The sequence below is a fragment of the Vipera berus genome (assembly GCF_964194415.1).
Source record: "Vipera berus genome assembly, chromosome: 2".
NCBI lineage: Eukaryota > Metazoa > Chordata > Lepidosauria > Squamata > Viperidae > Vipera > Vipera berus.
The window spans coordinates 3,656,874-3,681,873 of record NC_138203.1 but is presented as its reverse complement, the minus strand read 5'-3'; the positions used below and the strand labels follow the sequence as shown (position 1 = coordinate 3,681,873).

The following is a 25,000-nucleotide window of genomic DNA, read 5'->3' as shown; positions in this document are numbered from 1 at the left end:
TCCCATTAACACTCTGTTCCTTCCTTCAAATTCACCTGGCAGAGGAAAATCAAAATATTTAAAGTAAGGGATTCAGGCAAAAGACCAAGATGATTTTTTCTTTTCTTTTTTTTTAAGAGTGCCTTAATTTGGGCTCATGTTGCTGATCGCTTTGAGTAAACAAACATCAGTTGCAGCTAAGGGAATCTGAACTTTTGCATGGTTAAAGTTGTGCAATCCTCAAAAAACGTGTTACTAAAATCTACTAGAAAAAGGCATTCAAAAGGAGAGGATTATCTGGCTTGGAGTAAAGGGGAGTGGCTGGTAAATGGTGCATTTAAAAAAAAACAACCCTAAATGCAGATATGTGCATGAAATTATTTTGGTCTAGATCGGGGTAGGCAACCTCGGCTCTTTTATGACTCGTGGACTTCAACTCCCAGAATTCCTCAGTCAGCTGACTCAGGAATTCTGGGAGTTGTAGTCCACGAGTCATAAAAGAGCCGAGGTTGCCTACCCCTGGTCTAGATCGCCATTGGTCAGTCAACCTGCTCTCTTTTCCCCTGCTAGAATTCCTCCATTTCTTTGCAGAGTCCTTGCAATGTCCATCTTCTGAGAGTTGCAATCTACTACCTATAGAAGGCACCAGGGTTAGTTGTGGGGCTGATCCTTACCCTAACATGGTAAATTAAATAGAGTTAGAAATCATTGAGAACGTAGTATGAAGTTCGGTCTAACGGTTAAGGCAGCAGTCTAGAAAGTGGGAGACCGTGAATTCTAGTTCCCTCTCTCTTTCTCTCTCTCTCTTTCCTTCTTTCTCTTTTTCTTTCTCTTTCTCTCGCTCTCTTCTCTTTCTTTCTCTTCCTCTCTTTTTCTCTATCTCTCGATCTCTCTCTCTCTTTTTCTTTCTCTTTCTCTCTCTTTTTCTCTCTCTCTCTTCCCAACCAACCTCACAGAGATGTTGTAAGGAAAATAAGAGGAGACTGCGTTGGTTATGTTCACCATAAAATAATAAAGGCAGGGAATGAATGAATGAATGATAAAGGCAGATCCAACATGATCCAGGTTTAAAGTCGGCCTGCATGTCTACAGCATTTATCTAATGTCAGTGCAGTCGTGATGTTTCAAACAGACATAAAATTACTCGTGTATTTATACTTAACGGTGAATAGAATGAATAGAATAGAATGAAGGCTATTGCTAAGCACATTGATTTGTGCTTTAAATTATAAGCCACCCTGAGTCTTCAGAGAAGGGCGGGATATAAATGGGATTTAAAAAAAAAGATGGATTGTCGTCTCGTGGGGAAAATAAGAAGATAAAAGTGTGCTGGATATGCTCACCGCCTTGAATGATTTGTAAAAATAATGCAAGCGGGATACAAGTAAATAAAATAACCTTTTAGTGATCTCATTGGGGTTTGAGTGGCTTGCACACGTTACACTAGATGGCTGGCATTACTGACTTACCTACGAGCAGAAAAACTGGGTAGAAATAAAATACCTTATTAAATGTTTTTTTTATATTTTAAGTATTGGTATTTCTGTCAAACGTCTTAACCACCCATCTGCCTCGTAAGAAGGTCTCAAAAAATACTCAAAACAAGTGCTAGCAGTAATGGAAGTTGAAAACTTAAGATTAAACAAACAAAAAAACCCCCAAAAGATCCAGAATGCTACCATTTTCTTTTCTCCCCATCAGCGAATGGGATAACAAGATTGAGAGTTGTACCAGCTTGGTAGTTAATCATTGTACAGATGTAATAAAAACTTGCATAGTTAAGAGAACTCTGGAATTTTGTTTGTTTCTTCCCAAAACAGAGCCCTTAGCATGGAAGGGAAGTGAGAAAATGCTCAAGGCCTCTGGAATTGCTTAATTATTAACCCCTAGAGAAACAGATAATATTTTCCCCAGTCACCTCATGTGAACTTACATTGTCTGTTTCTTTTACTTTCAAGGCTTCTGTACAGCATATTGATTTTGTTAAAATATTATAAATATTATATACACACACAAACACACACACACACACACACACACACACACACAGACTGAGAGTTCTAGTCTCGCTTTAGCCATGAAAGGCAGCTGGGTGATTTTGCGCCAATCACCAGGAGACAGGGAGTTCTAGTCCCATCGTGGCCATAAAAGCCAGCTGGCTGATCTTGGGCCAATCACCAGGAGACAGGGAGTTCTAGTCCCATCTTGGCCATGAAAGCCAGCTGGCTGATCTTGGGCCAATCACCAGGAGACAGGGAGTTCTAGTCCCATCGTGGCCATAAAAGCCAGCTGGCTGATCTTGGGCCAATCACCAGGAGACGGAGTTCTAGTCCCATCTTGGCCATGAAAGCCAGCTGGCTGATCTTGGGCCAATCACCAGGAGACAGGGAGTTCTAGTCCCATCTTGGCCATGAAAGCCAGCTGGCTGATCTTGGGCCAATCACCAGGAGACAGGGAGTTCTAGTCCCATCTTGGCCATAAAAGCCAGCTGGCTGATCTTGGGCCAATCACCAGGAGACAGGGAGTTCTAGTCCCACCTTGACCATAAAAGCCAGCTGGCTGATCTTGGGCCAATCACCAGGAGACAGGGAGTTCTAGTCCCATCTTGGCCATGAAAGCCAGCTGGGTGACTTTGTGCCAATCACCAGGAGACAGGGAGTTCTAGTCCCATCTTCGCCATAAAAGCCAGCTGGCTGATCTTGGGCCAATCACCAGGAGACAGGGAGTTCTAGTCCCATCTTGGTCATGAAAGCCAGCTGGGTGACTTTGCGCCAATCACCAGGAGAACAGGGAGTTCTAGTCTGGCCTTAGCCATGAAAGCCAACTGGGTGACCTTGGACCAGTCATTCTCTCTCAGCCCAACCCACCTCACAGAGTTGTTGTTGTTGTTGTGGGGAAAATGGGTTTGTGGGATGCGTTCGCCATCTTGAGTTTATTTGCGAAAACAAGAAAGGCAACGATATGAATAAATAATCATTGGATAAGGAGAGCCCGATGCTGAGAAAGATGGGAGGCAAAAGGAGAAGTGGGCAGCAGAGGATGAGATGGTTAGATGGCGTCATTGATGCAGTGGACATGAATTGGGGCAAATTTCGTGGGCCAGGGCAGGACGAGGAAGTGGTGGTGTGCTGTGATTCATAGGTTGCAAAGACTTACAGAGAGATTATTATTATTTGTATAGATATAAAAAAGGCCTATAAATAATAATAATAACAACAACAAACTTGGAAGGGAGCTTAGAGGTTATCCAGTCTGACCCCCTCCTCAGGCAGGAAACCCTATACCCTTTCAGACAAATGGCTGTCCAGTCTCTTCTTCAAAACTTCCAGTGTTGGTTAATTGTTCTAACTGTTAGGAAATTCCTCCTTAGTTCTAGGTTGCTTTTCTTCTTGGTTAGTTTCCATCCGTTGCATCTTGTCCTGCTTTCAGGGGCTTTGGAGAATTAGCTTGACTGCCTCTTCTTTGGGGCAGCCCCTGAGATATTGGAAGAGTTGCTATCATGTCCCCCCCCCTCGCCCTTCTCTTCGTTAAACTAGATGTACCCAATTCCAGCAACCGTTCCCTATATGTTTTAGCCTCCAGTCCCCTAATCATTTTTGTTGCTCTTCTCTGCACTCTTTCTAGAGTCTCAACACCTTTTTTACATCGTGGTGACCCAAACTTGATGCCGTATTCCAAGTGTGGCCTTACCAAGGCCTTGTAAAGTGGTATTAACACTTCATGTGATCTTGATTCTATCCCTCTGTTAATGCAGCCTAGCACTGTGTTGGCTTTCTTGGCAGCTGCCGCACACGGCTGGCTCCTATTTAACTGGTTGTCCACTAGGACTCCGAGATCCCTCTCACAGTCAGTACTATTGAGCAAAGTACACGTGCCTCTGGAAATTCTCTCGTCTTCCAGGTCATGGTTGTCCCAAAGGTGCTTTTTCAAAGGCAACTGAACTTTGTCTTTTCAAAGACAGCTGCCTTTTGAAAAAGCCCCTTTGGCAGAAGACTTAGAAACGACTTAGCAACCGGACAACAAATAAATGAGTGGAATGAATAATAGCAGCATCCACATAAACAACTTTTCAAGGTGGTGATAGCCTTCACCTGCAAGAAAAAGACAGATATAATTGATAGATGGCATTTAACACCGGGAGCGAAAATGTATAAAAATATGTCAAACAAGTGTTGGAAATGTAAACAAAAACCAGGTACTTACTATCATATCTGGTGGACATGCCCTAAAGCCAGTGGTGGGATTCAGCCAGTTCGCACCACTTCGGCAGAACCGGTAGCTAATTTTTTTTCTTGCCCAGGCCCAGAATAGACATCCACACAGAGAACCGGTTGTTCACATATTTGAATCCCACCACTGCCTAAAGCTAAAGGATTTTGGTCAAAACTACACCTATGGTTGGAAAAAATGACTAAAAAAACATATAGATTTTAAGCCAGAACTATAAGGAAATTACAAGAAAGATTGTATATACTGTGGCAAGAATTGTATGTGCCCAATATTGGAAAAATGAAAACTTACCAATGAAAGAAGAACGAATTAAGAAAATTTTAGATTGTGCAGAAATGGACAGATTGACATTAAAGAGAAAAAAGACTCAGTGGACTTTAGAACATAGGGCAATTTTTATCAATGCCTAGAAGAACGAGTTAGAGAGAAAGGAATGTGATATGTATTATGTAACATTGAATACATACTAGTAATAAGACTATTGAGCGATGAACTAACATACTGGTTATGACAGGGATAGGCAACCTTGGCTCTTTTATGACTCATGGACTACAACTCCCAGAATTCCTGAGCTGGCATGGCTCAGTATGGAATCTCTCCATTTTTCCTCAGCATGGTTGGCTCAGGAATTCTGGGAGTTGAAGTCCACGAGTCACGAAGGGGCCATAGTTCCCCCATGCTGGCTCAGGAATTCTGGGAGTTGAAGTCCACCAGTCACGAAGGGGCCATAGTTCCTCCATGCTGGCTCAGGAATTCTGAGAGTTGAAGTCTACCAGTCATGAAGGAAGCCATAGTTTCCCCATGCTGGCTCAGGAATTCTGGGAGTTGAAGTCCACTAGTCATGTAGGAAGCCATAGTTCCCCCATGCTGGCTCAGGAATTCTGGGAGTTGAAGTCCACCAGTCATAAAAGAGCCAAGGTTGGCTACCCCTGGGTTAGGATAATATAGAAATTAATTATTACTCCTTGTTTTTTAAATACATAAACCCAGACAACATGCTGTTTGCTAAATATTTAAGAATGCTATTTTAAAAAACCCTAACCCTAACCATATAAAAACTAATTTTTATGAATTAAAGAGATATATAGAATGGGAAGGCTTAACCCTCTTTCTCTTTTCTTGTCTCTCTTCTCTCCAGGGTTATGACAGGCTGCAGAAACATTCCGTGGTTCACTATGATCCGGAGCTACCCCAGGACTTCACCAGCGACACCTTAAAATCACGGCACCAGCAAAGAAATAGCAACCAGCATCATCACGAGTGGTCATTGACTTCTGAGCCTGGAGTGACTTCTCAAGCTTGCTTCCTTCCTCCAGAGCCAAGCCGAGAAGTGACTAATTCCCCTAAGGTCTCAGGGTCAGAGGCCGGACTCTCGTTCAGCAAATCCCAAGTTAAGAAGGCCAATTCCAGCAGCGCCTGGGCTCAGCTGACGGGCGGTAGTAACAAAGATCTTCCCCCTTGCACTGCAAACCCAGGCTCAAACCCGCTGAGTGTAACTTCCCAGGCTAGCAATCTGGTTGACTGCAGTGGATTTTTGAGTCCAGAGGCAGGGGGGCAGGTAGACCCCCTGGATCAAACCAGCACCAGTTCGAAGAAAAAGTCCAGTAAGAAAGACTTGACCCACCAGACCATCCCAAATACGGACCTCGAATGGATGAAAAACACTCCAAAGTCATTGGAAGCCCAGCCCAACAACAACGTGGATGGGAAGAAAGAATCCAGCGCGAACAAACCGCCGTCTCCCCGACAAAGCCCAAGCTCTGCCAATCTTTCTGAAAACGACACAAGCCATGTGCGAATTACTATCCCGATCAAAGGTCCCATAGGGGAACCGCCTGGTCACAAACGGAAGAAAAGACAGTCAACCAAAACTGCTCCTGAGAAGGCCATCTTGGAGAGATCTCCATTTGCCGGGCACCCTGTAAGCAGCGACGTAGTAGTCAGCCGGAGTAGCAACCAAGCAGACTTGTCTAAGAAAGATCCCCGTATTACCAAGCCGGGGAAAAGTCCTGAGATTGAATCTCCGTCAGTGGCACCCAATGAAAAAAATGAGACGACCAATAAATTGCCTTCAAGCAATGCGAACAGGCTTAGAAAGACCGCAACCGTCCCATCAGTTTCGGTGACAAATGATATCCCTGCCCTCAGCAAGCATTTGGAGATTCAGCACCCCAAATTTTCGGCCAAACGAAGGTGGACTTGTAGCAAGCCTAAAAACGTGTTCCGGGAACGTTCTCTGGCTCCATCTGAGAAGCTGATGATAGAGCCTCCGTCCGCTTATCCCATAACGCCGTCGAGCCCCCTCTATACCAACACCGACAGTCTGACTGTGATCACACCCATCAAGAAGAAGAGGGGCCGACCCAAGAAACAGCCTTTGCTCACCGTCGAGACCATCCACGAGGGAACGTCCACCAGCCCAGTCAGCCCGATCAGTCGGGAGTTCCCGGGTACAAAAAAAAGAAAGAGGAGACGAAGCTTGGTCAATCTGGCTCAGATGCCTTCAGGAGAAGAAAATCCATCCGGCGAGTTGAAATTCCACAAAAAGGTGGGCAAGCTCGGCGTCCTGGATAAGAAGACCATCAAGACGATCAACAAAATGAAAACCCTCAAGAGGAAGAATCTCTTGAGCCAGATCTTGTCATGTTCCAGTAATATGTCTTTGAAAGCGAAAACCCAGCCGCCAGCCAGCTCGGGAGCTCCAACGATCGACGCGAGATTAGGAAAGCAAATCAACGTGAGCAAACGGGGGACGATCTACATAGGCAAGAAGAGGGGAAGGAAGCCGAGATCGGAGGTCCAGTCTCCGCAGGAAGACCCAAAGACGGTTGTCAAACACTTGAGGCCTATCTCTAGCCAGCCTGATCACCCAGCCGTGCCTTTAACCTTGCAGTCCCTCGTGACGTCCTCACCAGCAACGGTCCACCCGCTCTCAATGCAGCTCATGGGGTCTCATGGCAACCTTAGCCCCTCCAGCACCGAAACCAATTTTTCAGAGTTAAAGACGATGCCAAATCTTCAACCCATCAGCGCGCTCCCCACCAAAACTCCGAAAGGAATCCACGGCGGGACTTGGAAGTTGTCCCCACCCAGGCTCATGGCCAACTCCCCTTCCCACCTTTGCGATATCGGTTCTCTGAAGGAAATTACGTTGTCTCCCCTGAGCGAGTCCCACAGCGAAGAAACCATACCGAGCGACAGCGGCATCGGCACGGACAATAACAGCACCGCGGATCAAGCCGAGAAGACTTCAGAATCTCGCCGAAGATACTCCTTCGATTTCTGTAGTCTGGACAACCCAGAAGCTGTGCAGTCAGACACCAGCAGTAAGAACAGGCACAGCCACAGGCCGAAGCATCTCATTGTGGAGAACTTTCTCTCCCATGAGTCCATGAAGAAGCCAAAGCACAAGAGGAAGCGGAAGAACCTACAGAACAGAGATGATCTCCAGTTCCTGGCCGACCTGGAGGAGCTCATCAGCAAGTTCCAGGTCTTCAGGATTTCTCACCGAAGCTATACGTTTTATCACGAGAATCCGTACCCCAGCATTTTCAGGATCAACTTTGATCCCTACTACCCTGTGCCATACATCCAGTATGACCCATTGCTGTATCTTCGCAGGACCTCCGACATGAAGTCTAAGAAAAAGCGTGGACGGCCTGCCAAAACCAATGACACCATGACGAAGGTGCCTTTCTTACAAGGGTTTGGTTACCCTATTCCCAGCGGGAGTTACTATGCACCCTACGGAATGCCTTACACATCAATGCCTATGATGAACCTGGGTTACTACAGTCAGTACCCGGCCCCATTGTACTTGTCTCACACCCTCGGCACGGCGTCTCCTTTCATGAGGCCCACTGTGCCCCCTCCCCAGTTCCACCCAAGTTCACACATGAAGATGCCCAACACTGCCAAGCATAAAGCCAAGCACGGCGTTCACTTGCAGACGCCCGTAGGGATGGGCCTTGGAGACGTCCATTCCTCGCTGACCTCCGCCAAGGGTTCAGGGGCCAGCTTATCCGGTGGGCGACTTCACAAAAGGAAACACAAACATAAGCACAAGCACAAGGAGGAGCGGATATTGGGGGCCCACGAGGACCTCAGTAGCCTCTTTGCAAGCAAGTCTCCCGGTTTCTCCAGCCATTCGGTGGGGGAGAGGCTAAACGTCTCCGAGAAAGACCTCTCCTTGCTGACGGAGAAAGTCAAACACAAGGACAAACAGAAGCACCAGCACTGTGAAGCTGGGCACAAAGGGTCCAAGAGTAGCTTTGAGGTGGACACCCTCTCGACATTGTCGCTCTCTGACACCCAACAGTGGGTCCCGGGCAAGGATAAGAACAACTCAAGTGGTGATGAGCCCTGCATGAAAAAGTACGCTGGGAACACGGACAGCAGTACGAGGACTGATGCGATGGATGTCTTTGGCGAGATGAATTCTGGGAGTGACAAGCGAGAGGGGGATCCCGGCGGAATGAAGAGAAGGAGCTTTGATGGATTTGGGACCTACAGGGAGAAGGACTTCCAGACCTTCAGAGCAAGTCGGAAGGACAGGAACGTGTACGACACCTCAGCTGTTTCAGGTAAGAGAATTCCTCCAGCAATCACGTACCTTTCCCATCCCATCCCTTTCTAGATTCGCAGATGACTATTTCGTGCCATTTAACTGCATTTATATATAATCTACTGTCTATAATCAAGCAGACATTATACATCCTAAGTCTTTGCTGAATACAGGATTCCACTGACCATTTTTGACAAAGAGAACCGTACAAAGAGGGTTTGAAAAGCCTCTGGCAAAGGAGAGCTCTTATATCAAATATCCATGGGGTTCAAGGTCCTATTTCTTAGGGGATTATTACTGCTGTCTGGTTGAACTTCCTTTCTTGTAGTTTTGACTTTGTTGGTTCTGCTTCTGGGGGCAACAGAGAATAAGTCCATGTCTTTTCAATGCCGCAATTCTTCAGCTGTCCAAAGAAAGCTGTTACCTCCCAGTTGTCTGTTTGTGCTAATGAATGTTGGCCAGGAAGAATTTCATCCTGTGGTCTGGAATCCTTACTTCCCAAGATAGCGTTTATAGGCACAGGTAGGGTCCTCAGTTTACAACTGCAATTTCTGTGGCTAAGTGAGACAGTTGTTGAACGATCATTTTAATTTTTTTCCCCCTGTCGCCAGTTATTAATCGCAGCAGTTGTGAAGTTAGTAACGCAGTCGTTCAGTGAACCTGGATTCCCTAATGACTTGGCTTGTTCGAAGGTCACAAAAGGGGGAATCACACCAACCCCAGAACTCTGCACCTGTCAAAAAGATGAGTCGGTTGCCAGGCATCTGAATTTTGACCTCGTGGCCGTGGAGATGCTGCAAACGCTATAAGCCAAAAACGGCTGTTAGGTCACTTTTTCAGTGTCGTCATGACTTCAGATGGTCACTAAACAAGCTGTTGTAAGCCGAGGACTAGCTGTGTTGTATCTTTTTAGCAGAGGGATCAAGTGTCTGACCTAAGTTTAATCTGTGGTCAGCCAGGACACCCAAGACCTTGCCATGTGCGCTACGATCAAACCAATTCTCTCTGCTCCTTCATCCTGAAATGCCGAACGTGATATTTCTCTTTGCTAAATTCCAATTTTTTCCCCTCCGGTCCCTTGCTCTAGCCTAGATCTTTTTATTTTTTCTCTCTTTCATCTAAAATAGTAGCCGCCCCTTCTTGTCTCGTGTCACACGCTGATAAGGGTCCCCTTAATTCCGTCATCAAAACTGTGGATAAAACTGTTAAACCGCGCAGGGCCCAGGACGTAGTTTCGTTTTGTGTCACTTCACTCCCTCTTTCCCTCCCAGCTGACATGGAGTCATGAACCCAGCACCCTTAGAATGTGGCCCCTCGGCCAACTCATGAGTCCATCTAGCTAGTATCAGCCAGACCACAGTTTACCCTTTCATGAAGAATATCCTGAGATATTGTGGTGCTTATAAATGTCTGTAGAGGTTCTCCATCATCCAGGTCATGGTTGACCCAGAGATGCTTTTTCCAGAAGGCAACTGGACTTTCTTGGGTTTTATTTTTGTTTTTCCTCTTCTTTGAAAATGTTTCGCTTCTCATCCCAGAAGCTTCTTCAGTTCAGAACTAAATAACAAAGTTGGAAGGGACCTTGGAGGTCTTCTAGTCCAACCCCCTGCTCAAGCAGGAGACCCTATGCCATTTCAAATAAATTGTTGTCCAGTCTCTTCTTCAAAACCTCCAGTGATGGAGCACTCACAACTTCTGGAGGCAGGTGGTTCCACTGGTTAATTGTCCTCACTGTCAGGAAGTTTCTCCTTAGTTCCAGGTTGCTTCTCTCCTTGATGAGTTTCCATCCGTTGCTTCTTGTCCTGCCTTCAGGTGCTTTGGAGAAGAGCTTGACTCCCTCTTCTTTGGGGCAGCCCCTGAGATACTAGAACACTGCTATTATGTCGTGCCTCATCCTTCTCTTCATTAAGTAGGACATACCTAATTCCAGCAACCGTTCTTTATATGTTTTAGCCTCCAGTCCCCTGCTCACCTTTGTTCAACACTGAAACCTTCAGCATTGGGAGAGCCAAGAATAACAGAGTTGGAAGGGACCTTGGAGGTCATGTAGTCCAACCCCCCTTCTCAGGCAGGAAGCCCTACACCATTTCGGAGAAATGGCTGTCCAGTCTATTTTTAAAAACTTCCAGTGTTGGAGCCTTCACAGCTTCTAGAGGCAGGTTGTCCCACTGGCTAATTGTTCTCAAGGTCAGGTTGCTTCTCTCCTTGAGGAGTTTCCATCTGTTGCTTCTTCTCCTGCCTTCAAGGGCTTTGGAGAACAGCTTGACTCCCTCTTCTTTGGGGCAACCCCTGAGATACTGGAAGACTGCAATCATGTCACCCCTGGGCCTTCTTTTCATTAAACTGAACAATTTACAATTTAATTAAACTAGACAAAAATGAAACATTTTCCAAAAAAAAAAGTGCGGGGTGGGAAGCAAGAAAGTCCAGTTGCCTTTTGGAAAAAGCACTTTTGGGATGTGATGCTCGTAGCATTCCTCTTACTTACTAACTTTTCTCAAAAAAACATGAGATTGGCTTGTCATGGTTTGATTGCCACAAATCCTAGGTTTGTTGCCTGTTCAGATGTTCATAAAGATGCAGTTAGGACATCTCTTCAAAGATGTTGCCCGGTATATAGATTAAGCTGAAAATTATAATTTGTAAAAATCTGTAATTTCCCAGGTCATCGTCTTCCTTTGCTCTCTCTCTCCTCCAGTCTTTATGAGTTCTCAAAGATTGCCAAAAAAATCACCAGATACTTTAGCAACCTAAAGGAGCCTTGGTGGAGCAGTGGGCTAATGCCTCCTTAAGTAACACCAGCTGCCTGCAATTAGTGCAGGTTCGAGTCCCACCAGGCTCAGGGTTGACTCAGCCTTCCATCCTTCCCAGGTAGGTAAAATGAGGACCCAGATTGTTGGGGGCAATTAAGCTGACTTTGTAATAATGCCGCTTGGGGGGTGTGTGAAAGCCCTAATAAGCAGGCATATACCGTATATACTTGAGTATAAGCCGAATTTTTCAGCCCACTTTTTGGGCTGAAAAATTCCACTTCGGCTTATACTCCAGTCAACAAAAAAACTTACCGAGGACTTGTGCGCGGCCGAGGCTTTGGTGCTTCCGGGATCGCGCGCACCTCTCCCAAGCCACCGCCGTCCGAGACCTGCAGGTCTCCGTTCCTCCGCGCCCTGCCTGCCTGCTTCTTTCAGCTGTCTGCCCATCAGCTGTCCATAGGGATGCTGCAAAGCTCTCCTTCTCTAGGCCTTGGACTCCCTCCTGGCTGAAGAGTAGATGAACCAAGCCAGCAAGGAGACAAAATGTTTCTGCAGCTGTTTTTCCTCTGAAGGTTTTTTTTGTTTTTGTTTTTTAAAGTAATCTCCGAAGGTTATGCCAGAAAATGGAGGACGCTGGGTCTTTGCAAGCTTTAGCTGTCCGCCTGGCTGCCTGAAGGCCGCCCTTTTCAGGCAGTCTGACAGACAGCTAAAACTTGCAAAGACCCAGCGTCCTCCATTTTCTGGCACAACTTTTAGGGATTTATTATTATTATTCCTACTACTACTATTACTACTACTACTACTACTTCAGGAGTAAAAAGTTGCAGAAAAAAATTCTCTCCTTACTAGCTTAGTTCCTCTACTCTTCCATCTGGAGCCAAGGTAAGATTTTAAAAAGGGATATTGGTTGGAAGGCAGAGGGAGAGTTTAGTTTTAGCATCTAAAAAAAGGGGGGGGAAATCAGCGAGTACATCCCAACCAGCTTTTTATGTTTTTGTTATTGAAGAAATATGGGGGAGGGGGAGGGGTTCTGGGGTGGGTTGGGGAGGGGATAATATTGTAACTTCAATAAAAATTTTCAATAAAAAAAAAGAAATATGGCTTTCTGGGGGAAGGTGGGGAGGGCGTTAAGGAAGGAAAGGGTTTTTGGAAGCTCGTCCTGAAGCTGCCTTTTGTGCAAGGGGCCTTTTCTCAAAGCCTAGAGAGGCAGCTTTGTTGCCTCCCCGTAGACAGCTGATGGGCGAACACCAAAAGCTCCAAAAGGCTAGGGAACTAGTCCCAGAACACCTTGGTAGGAGGAAGGGCAGAGGCAGAATTGGGAAAGAGGTAAGACAGGGTTTTCCTTCCCAGATGTTTCTCTTTGGCAAGACAGCCAGCTGTGCTGAAGCCCAGTATCTGGGGGTGGGGGAGACCTGAGGCAGGCGGGCTGGTGCTTGCATTAGGCCTCCCAGGATCCCAGAGGCTTGCAGAGCGCGGATCCAGCCTCCGAGGCATGCAGAACGGCGGATCGGCTTATACTCGAGTCAACAACTTTTCCCAGTTTTTGGGGGTGAAATTGGGGGTCTCGGCTTATACTCGAGTCGGCTTATACTCAAGTATATACGGTACATAGAATGAAGGCTATTGCTAAGCACATTGGTTTGTGCTTCTTAGATTGTAAGCCGCCCTTGAGTCTTCGGAGAAGGGCGGGATATAAATGGGAATAAAATAAATAAATAAATAAACCTGGGATCTAGTCCTTGAATTCAGCTAAGGTAGCTAGGTTCTCTGTCTTGTCGTCTCTTGGTCTAATTTAAGCTTCTCTGTTTCCCCAGAGGGATAACCGTGATCTTCTAGCCTTCCCTTTCTCTTCGGAAGGAAGACTAAGATGCAAAATTGGAATTAAGATCTGCCTTTTTGTTCTCACTTTTTAACACTTCACCCACTTTTTTCCTCGCAGTGGATCTGTCCTTTTCTTTGACTTGTCTCTTATTCCTCATCTACACACAAGGACCTTTTTATCTGGGGGTGGTGATAATTATTTTTAGTATCTTTCACAAGTCTTAGCTTATTCCGAGTTTCGGTTGTTGTTTTTTTTCCTGACAGGCTTTCTGTAGCTTCTGGAGACTTATCTCGTCTTCTCCTTTGTGTTAAGCTTCTCTCGTTTCTTTCCTCGACATCCCCACTGACCACTTTCGAATTTGAATTCTCACACTTCCCCCCCCTAAGGTTTTTTTTTGTAGGTATTAATTGCAATTGTGCTTTCAGCATCTCATTTCATAGGATTTCACACCCTTCCTAGGCCCTTGCCTCCTTCAACATTTGAAGCCCCTGGGTCTTCACTGCCTTCCCTCACAGTCCATTAAGACAGGGCTTTTCAACCTTTTCACCCATTGCACCACTTTTAGGATACGGCAACATCCGAGGACCACCAGTCGCCTAGCAAGGTGTCAAAAACTTGATGACCGGAAAAAAAATGAAAAAAGTGATGAAGTACAGGTAGTCCTCGATTTACAACAGATCGCTTAGTGACTGTTCGAAGTTACAATGGCACTGAAAAAAGTGCCCCCCAAGCCACAGCCGAGCAAGACACCTGCCTGCCCACCCGGGGGCGCTCTTCCTCCTGTCCGAGGTTTTCATCGTTGTGAGCATTTCTGTTGAGGATTGGCAGAGGGGGTGGGGGGGGGTGTTTGGTTTTTATCCCCCCCCCCTCTGCTGGGTGGTTGCAGCAGGTTTTGGTTGCTTCACATGACCCTGGGACACTGACCGTTATAAATATGAATCACTGGCCAAGCATCCGAATGTAAATCACAAGACCCTGGGGATGTTGCAACATTCCAGCTGATCGGCGCTTCTGGGCTCAGAAGCGCCAGGATCAGCACTGAGCTCCAGCTGGATCCTGGCGTTGATCCTGGCGCTTCCGCTGAGCCCTGACAGCCCTGCAGCTCCAGCCGTCTCTCGCTCAGGCTTGTGTGGTGCTGCCACCGGTTCAGCTCATGCCCCTCCCCCATTACCACTTTACTAGGATGGTCGCGTATCACTTGCCAGGTGCTGATGTACCACAGGTGGTACCCATACCACTGGTTGAAAAGCCCTGCATTAAGAGATGTTCTTCCAAAGTCCAGATTAGACCTCTTTGTCCTCTTCTGGATATCACAGATTCAAGGAAGACGTGTTCAATTTCTTCCAAAAGATCAAACACCTTCAGTTCTTCCACCAATTCTTTTTTCTCCCCTCTGTTAGCGAGAATTAAGTCCCAAGTTTGCAGACTAATTTGCTTCTCTCTCCCACCCTTCTTGACAAATGAAATTGTCAGCAAGCGAGGGTAAAAATGAGGCTGGACTTCTGACAGGATTAGACTCCCAGCAGATGTCGGCCCACAGTCCCTTTTGAAACAAGATGGAGTGCAAATAAATTTAATTAATTAAAAAAAACCACATTGAAATCCTCCATTATCCCCATTATATGACTTTCTTGAAGGACTGATCATCTCAGGCAGAAAGCGCTTGCATCTTCAGCCTACCCAGATGGTCTCATGTTCTGTCACATCAGATGTTTCTTCTTAAATTAGGATCTCTACTTCTTCAGGATTTTTCTCCCCCATAATCTGTGCATTGGATGAGCATTCTGAGGTTGTGAGTACCACCTACTGGCACTTTGGTTGCAGTGTCCTGTGAAAGTTTGAGTCCCCATCTTGACCTCTTGATTTTTTCACTATGTTCTTGCATATATAGTTCTGGAGTTTTGCCTCCCTTCTTCTCCTCTTCTGGTTTCATATCATCCTGGTGACTCAACGTCTGCCAAACACTTCCTTCCCTTTTTTTTAAGGTGTATCCCATTTCTTCTCAAGAGAACTTCATCCGTTGTTCTAGAACAGGGGTCTTCAAACTTGGCCCTTTTATGACTTGTGGACTTCAACTCCCAGAATTCCTCAGCCAGGCTGAGTGTGCCTGGCTGAGGAATTCTGGGAGTTGAAGTCCACACGTCATAAAAGGGCCAAGTTTGAAGACCCTTGTTCTAGAACCCAGTCCTTCTTGGAGACACCTCTTGCATAACCATTCCTTGGTTTCTGCTTTTTTTTCCAATTGCCATGGAAGAATGGAGTTTCTTCACTTGCCTGACCATGGCATCATAGTCTCCAGAGATTCCCCCCCCCCCAAGCTCTCCCATGGTGAGGTCCTTCATCCCCATTTGGATTGAGAAGGAAAGATGGTTGTTACTGGCTTTGAATAATCCTGATAACCTCGCTATCATGTCCTGTACTCAGACATCTGGAAGACAGTGCACGTCCCCCAATGTCAGATCAGCTCTGCTGTGGTTTCCATGAAGAAGAACATCTCCCATCATCGTGACACATGCCTTCTTCCTCAAGATCATTCTGGGATTTCTCCGATCCTCAGATTCCAAGTCTTTCTTCATTGTTTTATGACATGATCTGTTCAGTCAACTGTTGAACATCCTATAGAGGAAGGATCTGGTAATCGGTTCCTGAATTCTATTGGTACCAACTTCTCCCTGATATTCTCGCTACCTTGGAGACAGATTCTTCCACTTGTTTGCCAAAAGGCCTTTTTAGCTGCTCCGTGTTGCTCTCTTCACTTCTTCTGCTTTTCCTAGAGAACTTCCATCTCTCCTGTCAAAGATCCCGTCACCTCTCCTGCTGCATTTCAGGCAGAAAGAAGAACCTTGATATGTTCATGCAGATCATGATGATGGTTCTCTTCCGGTTCGTGTTCCTTGGAGACATTCCTACCAACTCTTAAGCTTCATTAGTGTTGAGCAGAGGTCTTCAAACTTGGCAACTTTAAGACCTGTGGACTTCAACTTCCAAGAATTCTGGGAGTTGAAGTCCACAAGTTGCCCAGCTTGAAGACTCCTGGCGTTGAGCCTTAGTTGTGGTGTGTTTGATGGTTTATCTTGCTAATTAGTTAATGGTTAGGCATAGAGGACAAACTCATAAACTGAGTTAATTTGGGAACTGGATGTTGTGTGAAAGTAGGCATTTTAATTGAGTGACTCTTGACCCTTTTCTGTCTGGTTGATATCATTCTGCTAGTTCCAGGTCTGTATACCATCATCATTGTATTCAGTGGAACCTGAATAAAACGGGATAAATAAAATAAGAATTTACACACACACACACACACAAACGCACACGGGCGCACACACACAAACATACATACGTACACTCACATTATACATGCAAGGGATTACAAGGTCATTAAAAGAAACAAAACTATAATGACTTTGTGCAGATTTATTTATTTATTTATTTATTTATTTGTTTTTATAAACCGCCCTTCTCCCGAGGGACTCGGGGCGGTGTACAGAGTAAGGAAGGTATACAGATTGAACAATAAAAAACAATAGTAAAAACAAACTGGGACCCCAATTAAAGCTATCAGGCCAGGCCGGACTGCTTGAACAGGAAGGTTTTTAAGTCGCGCCGGAAGGTGCGGAGGTCGGGGGCCATCCGGATTTTGGTTGGTAAGCTGTTCCAGAGGGCTGGCGCACCCACTGAGAATGCCCTCCCCCTGGGGGCCACCAGCCGACATTCCTTGAGCGGTGGCACCCTGAGGAGGCCCTCTCTGTGGGAGCGCACAGGACGGTGGGGTGCTGACATTGGCAGAAGGTGCTCCCGTAGGTAGTCCGGACCCATGCCATGTAGGGCTTTGTATGTCATTGTTAGCACCTTGAACTTCACACGGAAGGCAACCGGAAGCCAGTGCAGCGCACGGAGGAGAGGTGTGATATGGGAGTATCGGGAGGCTCCCAAGAGTGTCTGTGCTGCTGTACTTTGCACCAGTTGAAGCTTCCGAGTGGATCTCAAGGGCAGCCCCATGTAGAGAGCGTTACAGTAGTCTAGGCGAGAGGTCACAAGGGCATGGGTGACTGTACGTAAGGCATCCAGGTCCAGATAAGGCCATAGTTGGCGAACTAGTCGAACCCGGGAGAAGGCCCCCTTGGTCACAGCTCCTATGTGATCTTCCAGGGAGAGCTGCGAGTCTAGGAGGACACCCAGGTTGCGGGCCCTATCAACAGGGGGTAGTAACTTGTCCCCGATGTTAAGGGATGGGACGTTCTGAATATCCTGGCTTGCCGGTACGTACAGCCATTCAGTCTTGTCCGGGTTCAGTTGAAGCCTGTTCCTCCCCATCCATTCCCGGACCGCTTTCAGGCAGCGGGACATCACGTCGAGGGCATCACTGATCCGAAGAATGTAACTGAAATCATTTCCGTGTTGTTATCATGATTCGCCACTGTGACTTGCGGTAGACATGTAGGAGTCAAGAGGCACGTTTATTCTTCGGTAGTAGCCAGGGACTGCAGTCAAAAACTGGACAGGAACAGGAAAATAAAGAGAAAATGGAATGGGATAGGATAGGATAGGATAGGATAGGATAGGATAGGATAGGATAGGATAGGATAGGATAGGATAGATGTTGGAAAATAGAATAGAATTAGAAATAGAATAGAGTAGGATAGAATAGAGTAGAGTAGAGTAGAGTAGAGTAGAATAGAATAGAATAGAATAGAATAGAATAGAATAGAATAGAATAGAATAGAATAGAATAGAATAGAATAGAATAGAATAGAATAGAATAGAATAGAATAGAATAGAATAGAAAATATATAGAGTAGAATAGAATAGGAATAGGAATAGAGCTGGAAGGGACCTTGGAGGTCTTCTAGTCCAGCCCCCTGCTCAAGCAGGAGAGCCTATATATACCATCTCAGGTAGGTGATTGTCCAGTCTCTTCTTAAAAATCTCCAGTGATGGGGCTCCAGCAATTTCTGGAGGCAAAGCTGTTCCACTGGCTAATTGTCCTGTCAGTCAGGAAGTTTCTCCTTAATTCCAGGTTGCTTCTCTCTGGTCAGTTTCCAACGATTGTTTCTCGTCCTTCCCTCTGGTGCTTTGGAGAATAATTTGACCCCCTCCTCTTCTTGGTGGCAACCCCTCAGATACTGGAACACTGCTATCATGTCTCCCCTATTTCTTCTTTTCTTTAGTGGTAGGGTATAAGAGAGAGGGACGCGGTGGCTCAGTGGGTTAGGACACTGAGCTTGTCGATCTGAAGGTCGGCAGTTTGGCGGGTCGAATCCCGAGTACCGCGTAACAGAGTGAGCGCCTGTTACTCGTCCCAGCTTCTGCCAACCTAGCAGTTCTAAAGCACGTAAAAATGTAAGTAGAAAAATAGGACCACTCCGGTGGGAAGGTAACAGCGCTCCGTGCACCTTTGGCGTCTAGTCATGCCGGCCACATGACCGCGGAGACGTCCTCGGACAAGCGCTGGCTCTTCGGCTTTGAAACGGAGATGAGCACCGGCCCCTAGAGTCGGAAACGACTAGCACGCATGTGCGGGGGAACCTTTACCTTTACCTTTATAAGAGAGAACATAAATCTCTTGCCCTTCCTGACGCCTACATGGAGTTCCCAGCAGATATTTTTCTCTTTGCGGCCAGAGAGAGAAACAGCTGTCGCTGTCTAGGCTTGAACTCTCAACATCCTGAATGTGAGGCGAGCATCTTCACCTCCTAGGCCACCAGGCCACTCGAAAGAATACAGAATTATAGAATACAGAATAGGTAATGGTTCCCCCGCACATGCGTGCTAGTCGTTTCCGACTCTAGGGGCCGGTGCTCATCTCCGTTTCAAAGCCGAAGAGCCAGCGCTTGTCCGAGGAAGTCTCCGTGGTCATGTGGCCAGCATGACTAGACGCCAAAGGCGCACAGAACGCTGTTACCTTCCCACCGGAGCGGTCCCTATTTTTCTACTTGCATTTTTACGTGCTTTCGAACTGCTAGGTTGGCAGAAGCTGGGACGAGTAACAGGCGCTCACTCTGTTACGCGGCCCTCGGGATTCGACCCACCAAACTGCCGACCATCTGATCGACAAGCTCAGCGTCCTAACCCACTGAGCCACCGCGTCCCTAGAATACAGAATAGAATATTCTTTATTGGCCAAGTGTGATTGGACACACAAGGAATTTGTCTCTGGCGCATAAGCTCTCAGCGTACATACAAACAACAACGTGATGATCACAGACAGCCAATAGGAGAAGGTAGTAGGAAAGATAAGAAGGATAATAGTATTACAGCTCTACTACACGGGTAAATATCTTGTGCAGATGTCCATGATCCCAGCTGTTTAAGCCAATTCTGTAGCTGAAACAGCAGCTTAAAGGAGGATAATAGCTAGAATGATCTTTAAGGGTTTAATATGTTGGATTAATATTTTTTTTTGTCTAACAAATTATCTCATTGGAGGTGGAGAAGCTTAAGAGCTGCTTAGTAGGATTGAGTAATATGGTTTGTGGTGGGAAGGCTTATGGGATAGCAAATTTCTAGTGGTTTTCTCCTAGACCTGTCCGACGTGAAAAGACATGTCAATCAATCCACCGCAGAGCACTCATCTGAAGCCTTATGGTGGAAAAAAAATGGAAAGATTAGACCACCACAGAAGGCCCCCAAATGCACCGTGGTCCTAAGACACTTAGTTGCATGTAATTTTCTAATCATTGCCTCTGTGGAACTTGGTGGTAAGAAGATATAAAAGTAAGGAGAAATTTGGAAAACAATCAGTGGAATAGCTTGTCTCCTGCAATTGTGCGTACTCCATCAGACAACCATTTGACCAGGATACTTTAACGTCTCTCCTGCCTTGAGCAGGAGGTTGGACTAGTCCAGGGGTAGGCCACCTTGGCTCTTTCATGACTGGTGGACCAACTCCCAGAATTCCTGAGCCAGCATGGGGGAATTATGGCCCCTTCATGACTGGTGGACTTCAACTCCCAGAATTCCTGAGCCAGCACGGAGGAACTATGCCCCCCCTTTATGACTGGTGGACTTCAATTCCCAGAATTCCTGAGCCAGCATGGGGGAACCATGCCCCTCCTTGATGACTTTTGGACTTCAACTGCCAGAATTCCTGAGCCAGCGTGGGGGAGTCATGGCCCCCTTGATGAATTCTGGACTTCAACTCCCAGAATTCCTGAGCCAGCATGCCATGGCACACTTGATGACTTCTGGACTTCAACTCCCAGAATTCCTGAGCCAGCATGGGGGAACCATGCCTGACCCCCTTGATGACTTCTGGACTTCAACTCCCAGAATTCCTAAGCCAGCATGGGGGAATCATGGCCACCCCCCTTGATGACTTCTGGACTTCAACTCCCAGAATTCCTGAGCCAGCATGGGGGAACCCATGCCCGACCTCCTTGATGACTCCTGGACTTCAACTCCCAGAATTCCTGAGCCAGCATGTTTGGCTCAGGAATTCTAGGACTTGAACTCCACGAGTCATAAAAGAGCCAAGATTGCCTACCCCTGGACTAGTCGCTAGCAGACCTCTCAGGCCCCTTCCAGCCTTATCATTCTACGTTCTATATTTGGTGGAGGGGGGGGGGCTGAAGTGTGGATCAGCTGGGCTGATCCTTCTTGCAGCCAATTCCAACAGTGCTTTTGTATATTATTTCTCCATTATTGCATCATTTTTTTTATATTGATCCTGATGGACACAAAAGCTACAAGAGGGTTCTGACTGAATTTGATAGTTTTGACTTTGAGAAATTTCCAGGATTTAAGAGGTTGCTGTAATATGTGTGTGCTGTTCTGAGTAATGCATCTTCTATTATTATATGCAAAAGAATAGAATAGAATAGAATAGAATAGAATAGAATAGAATAGAATAGAATAGAATAGAATAGAATAGAATAGAATAGAATAGAATAGAATAGAATAGAATATGGAATAGAATAGAATAGAATAGAATAGAATAGAATAGAATAGAATAGAATAGAATAGAATAGAATAGAATAGAATAGAATAGAATAGAATAGAATAGAATAGAATAGAATAGAATAGAATAGGTCAGGTCTGGAAGGGACCTTGGAGGTCTTCTATTCTAGCCCCCTGCTCAAGCAGGAGAACCTATACCATCTCAGACAAATGGCTGTCCAGTCTCTTCTTAAAAACCTCCAGTGATGGAGCACCAATGATTTCTGGAGGCAAAGCTGTTCCACCGGTTAATTGTCCTCACTGTTAGGAAGCTTCTTCTTAATTCCAGGTTGCTTTTCTCTCTGGTCAGTTTCCAACCATTGTTTCTCGTCCTGCCCTCTGGTGCTTTGAAGAATCGTTGGACCCCCTCCTCTTCTTTGTGGCAGCCCCTCAAATACTGGAACGCTGCTATCATGTCACTCCTGTTTCTTCTTTTCTTTATACTAGCCAAACCCCAGTCCCACAGCCGTTCTTTTTATGTTTTAGTCTCCAGGCCTTGGATCATCCTAGTTGTTCTTCTCTGAACTTTTTCCAAGGTCTCAACATCTTTTCTGTAGTATGTTGACCAAAATTGGTTGCAGTATTCCAGGTGTGGCTTCACTAGGGTTTTATAAAGTGGTACTAATACTTTGCGTGATCTCGATTCTGTGCCTCTGTTTATGCAACCCGGGGTTGTACTAGCTTTTTTGGCGGCGGCTGCACACAGCTGGCTCATGGTCAAGTGATCGTCCACTGAAATTATTTTACTTAGGGGTACTTATACTCCCAACATTTGGGAATTAAGTTAAGATTCAGGACAGGTCTATGTAACAGTGAGTAGGTTGGCGTGTGGCAGAAGTAAGTGACAACTTTCCTTATACAAGCACTAGTCTTTTCAAACAGAGGTTCTGGATGGGAACATGAGTGTAAACAGGAAAATCGGTGAACTGTGAAGGAGCAGAGATGCGTCCATCAAGTAAAGAGAGTTACACGAGGCTGGTTCACATGAACGTCTTATTTGTGGTAAAGATTGAGCCACCACCATGCTCAGCAGCTGGAATGAAAATGTTTCTTCCTCATGGTTTCAAATTGACTAGCCGGGGAGAAATCTACCCGTCTTGGTGGAAGCGTGGTGCACTTTGATGCAAATGTTGACAAAATGCCCCAGCGGAGATGCATTTCCACAGTGAGAAAAAGAATGAAAATTATGTGGGTTTGTAGGCTAAGCCACAAAGTTACTCCCTCTTGGCGTATTAGGCCCATTAGAGCAGTGCAAGCTTTCAAAAACATTTGGAAGAGGGAATTCCAAAGCTTGACAGGATAAATACAATCCCTTGCGAGCCTGAATGCAGATGCTACTGTTTAACGCAGTGACGGCAAACCTTTTAGAGGCCAAGCGCCCAAATTGCAACCCAAAACCCACTTACTTATCGCAAAGTGTCAATACGGCAATTTAATCTTTTAGTTTAGAAAAAAACAGCTCATACATTTAACATCTTTTGTCTTAAAAGGAAAACACAATAAGAAAGCTTTCAATGATGCCAACAACTTTTTCCTGAAAGGTAAAAGTTTGCATTTGGCATGCTTTTGAACAATTCATATGATTTTTGCTGTTGCACGCATGCTGATAATTTGTCTAACCTCGGCTCATACTTTGTAAGTTTGAGAGAAACACATGGAGCACTCAGGTCATCTGTTAGTCCAGGGGTAGGCAACCTCGGCTCTTTTATGACTCATGGACTTCAACTCCCAGAATTCCTGAGTCAGCTGACTCAGGAATTCTGGGAGTTGAAGTCCATGAGTCATAAAAGAGCCGAGGTTGCCTACCCCTGTGTTAGTCTGTTTCTGGTGTCAGATTTGATATAATTCAAAGCTGAAAACAGCGCGCTCACTCTGGAGGCTTGCTTTGGCTAGGAAGGGCTCGAGAAATGGCATTTTCCTGCGAAAACTTAGCCCAAAAGCGAGGCACGCGTGCCCATAGACAGGGCTCCGAGTGCCCCCTCTGGCATGCCTGCCATAGGTTCACCACCACTGGTTTAACGTGTTGGGTTATGTTGTGATTCAGGGTCAGCCTGTGGGTTCGGCAGTTGGGTCGGACGACTCAGAGGAGGAGGAGGGGGGTGTTGAAGACCTTGCTGAGGGGGTTGAAGATCTTGCTGATGAGAGCCCTCAGCCAGGCCCCTCCCACTTGGTCACCATGGAGACCCAGCTGTGTGAGCCTGACAGCGTGGATGAAGATGACCCACAGCTGGCCCTGTTCAAGGACGCCCGACGCAGGAGGCAGTCAATTAGGAGTAAACAGAGGAAGGCAATGGGGCTTCTCGGAAGGAGGCAGAGAGAAGCCACGCCCTGAACTCTATATAAGGGGAATGTGTGGGGAGGGCTGGTTTGCTGAAGGCAACCGCTTGTATAGTTCGTGTTTCTTAAAGCTCCTGTTTCTTGGTTCGTGTCTTGTTTGTTTTTGTAGCTATAAATTTGGCAGGCGTCATTCCAGCCTCTTGCCGTTTGTAAAGGGGTTGTCCCTGCCTTTTCTGCAGGGCCGGTAGCAGGCTGGTACAGAACAGGTTAAAGATGCAGTTGCTTTAAAGAGGCAGGTGACAACATGGCTGCTTTAAAGGATTGTAGTCCTCTACTTAACCACTGTTCATTTAGTGACCATTCAACGACACTGGGAAAAGTGACTTATGACCATTTCTCGCAGTGACAACCTTTGTAGCATCCCCGTGATCGTGTGATCAAAAGTCACACGTTTGGCAACGGGTTCATACTTACGACCATTGCAGAATCCCGGGGTCACGTTTTGCGACCTTCTGACAAGCAGAATCAACGGGGGAAGGCAGACTCATTGAACAACTGGGTTACTAACTTATCAACTGCAGCGATTCAGTTAACAACGGTGGCCAGAAAGGTCGTAAAACGGGACAAACGTCTCACTTCACAGCACAAATTTAGGGCTTGGTCCTAAGTCAAGGACTTCCTGTATGTGACTTTCGTTTTCCTCTTCCTTTCCTTCCTGCTGATAACGGAAATCTGGATGAAGATATGACTGTGTTGACTCCTTTGTATTCGGAAAGATCCCTTCCGCAGACTTTATTAGAATTTTGGCTACGGAATCAAAACGAACGAGAGCTAATATTTAGAATATCTCTTTTCCAATCGTTTTCAAAATATGCAGAGCCCTGATGGGGCCAAGCGAGGTTAAAAAAAGACCGAAGCATTACGATATCATTACACAAATGATGTGGTGTGTGTACAATACCTAATTTCCATCATAATGTCATGGACATAATTTCCATCCTTTGCATCCAGCACTAATTCTGTAACTGCTCAATGAATTTACCCTCTGTATCTTTATTTAATAATAATAATAATAATAATAATAATAATAATAATAATAATAATAATAATAATAATAATAATAATAATAATAATAATAATAATAATAATAATAATAATAATAATTAATAGAATAGAGCTGGAAGGGACCTTGGAGGTCTTCTAGTCCAGCCCCCCGCTCAAGCAGGAGAGCCTATACCATCTCAGACAAGTGACTGTCCAGTCTCTTCTTAAAAATCTTCAGTGATGGAGCACCCACCATTTCTGGAGGCAACGTCTGTTCCACTGGTTGATTGTCCTCACTGTCAGGAAGTTTCTCCTTAATTCCAGGTTGCTTCTCTCTTTGGTCAGTTTCCAACCACTGTTTCTTGTCCTGTCCTCTGGTGGTTTGGAGAACTGTTT

At 45.8% G+C, this 25,000-nt stretch overlaps 1 protein-coding gene across 1 annotated transcript in view; it reads left to right on the top strand.

Annotated features, from left to right (window-relative positions):
• Window positions 1-25,000, top strand: part of SETBP1 (SET binding protein 1) — a gene marked incomplete at its 3' end in the record, with an annotated part of 252,576 nt that overhangs the window by 142,485 nt on the left and 85,091 nt on the right. Inside the window, exon 2 of the mRNA XM_081319238.1 lies at window positions 5,348-8,792. Coding sequence (XP_081175364.1) covers window positions 5,348-8,792 — 3,445 coding nt within the window. The remainder of the gene's footprint in view (window positions 1-5,347; window positions 8,793-25,000) is intronic.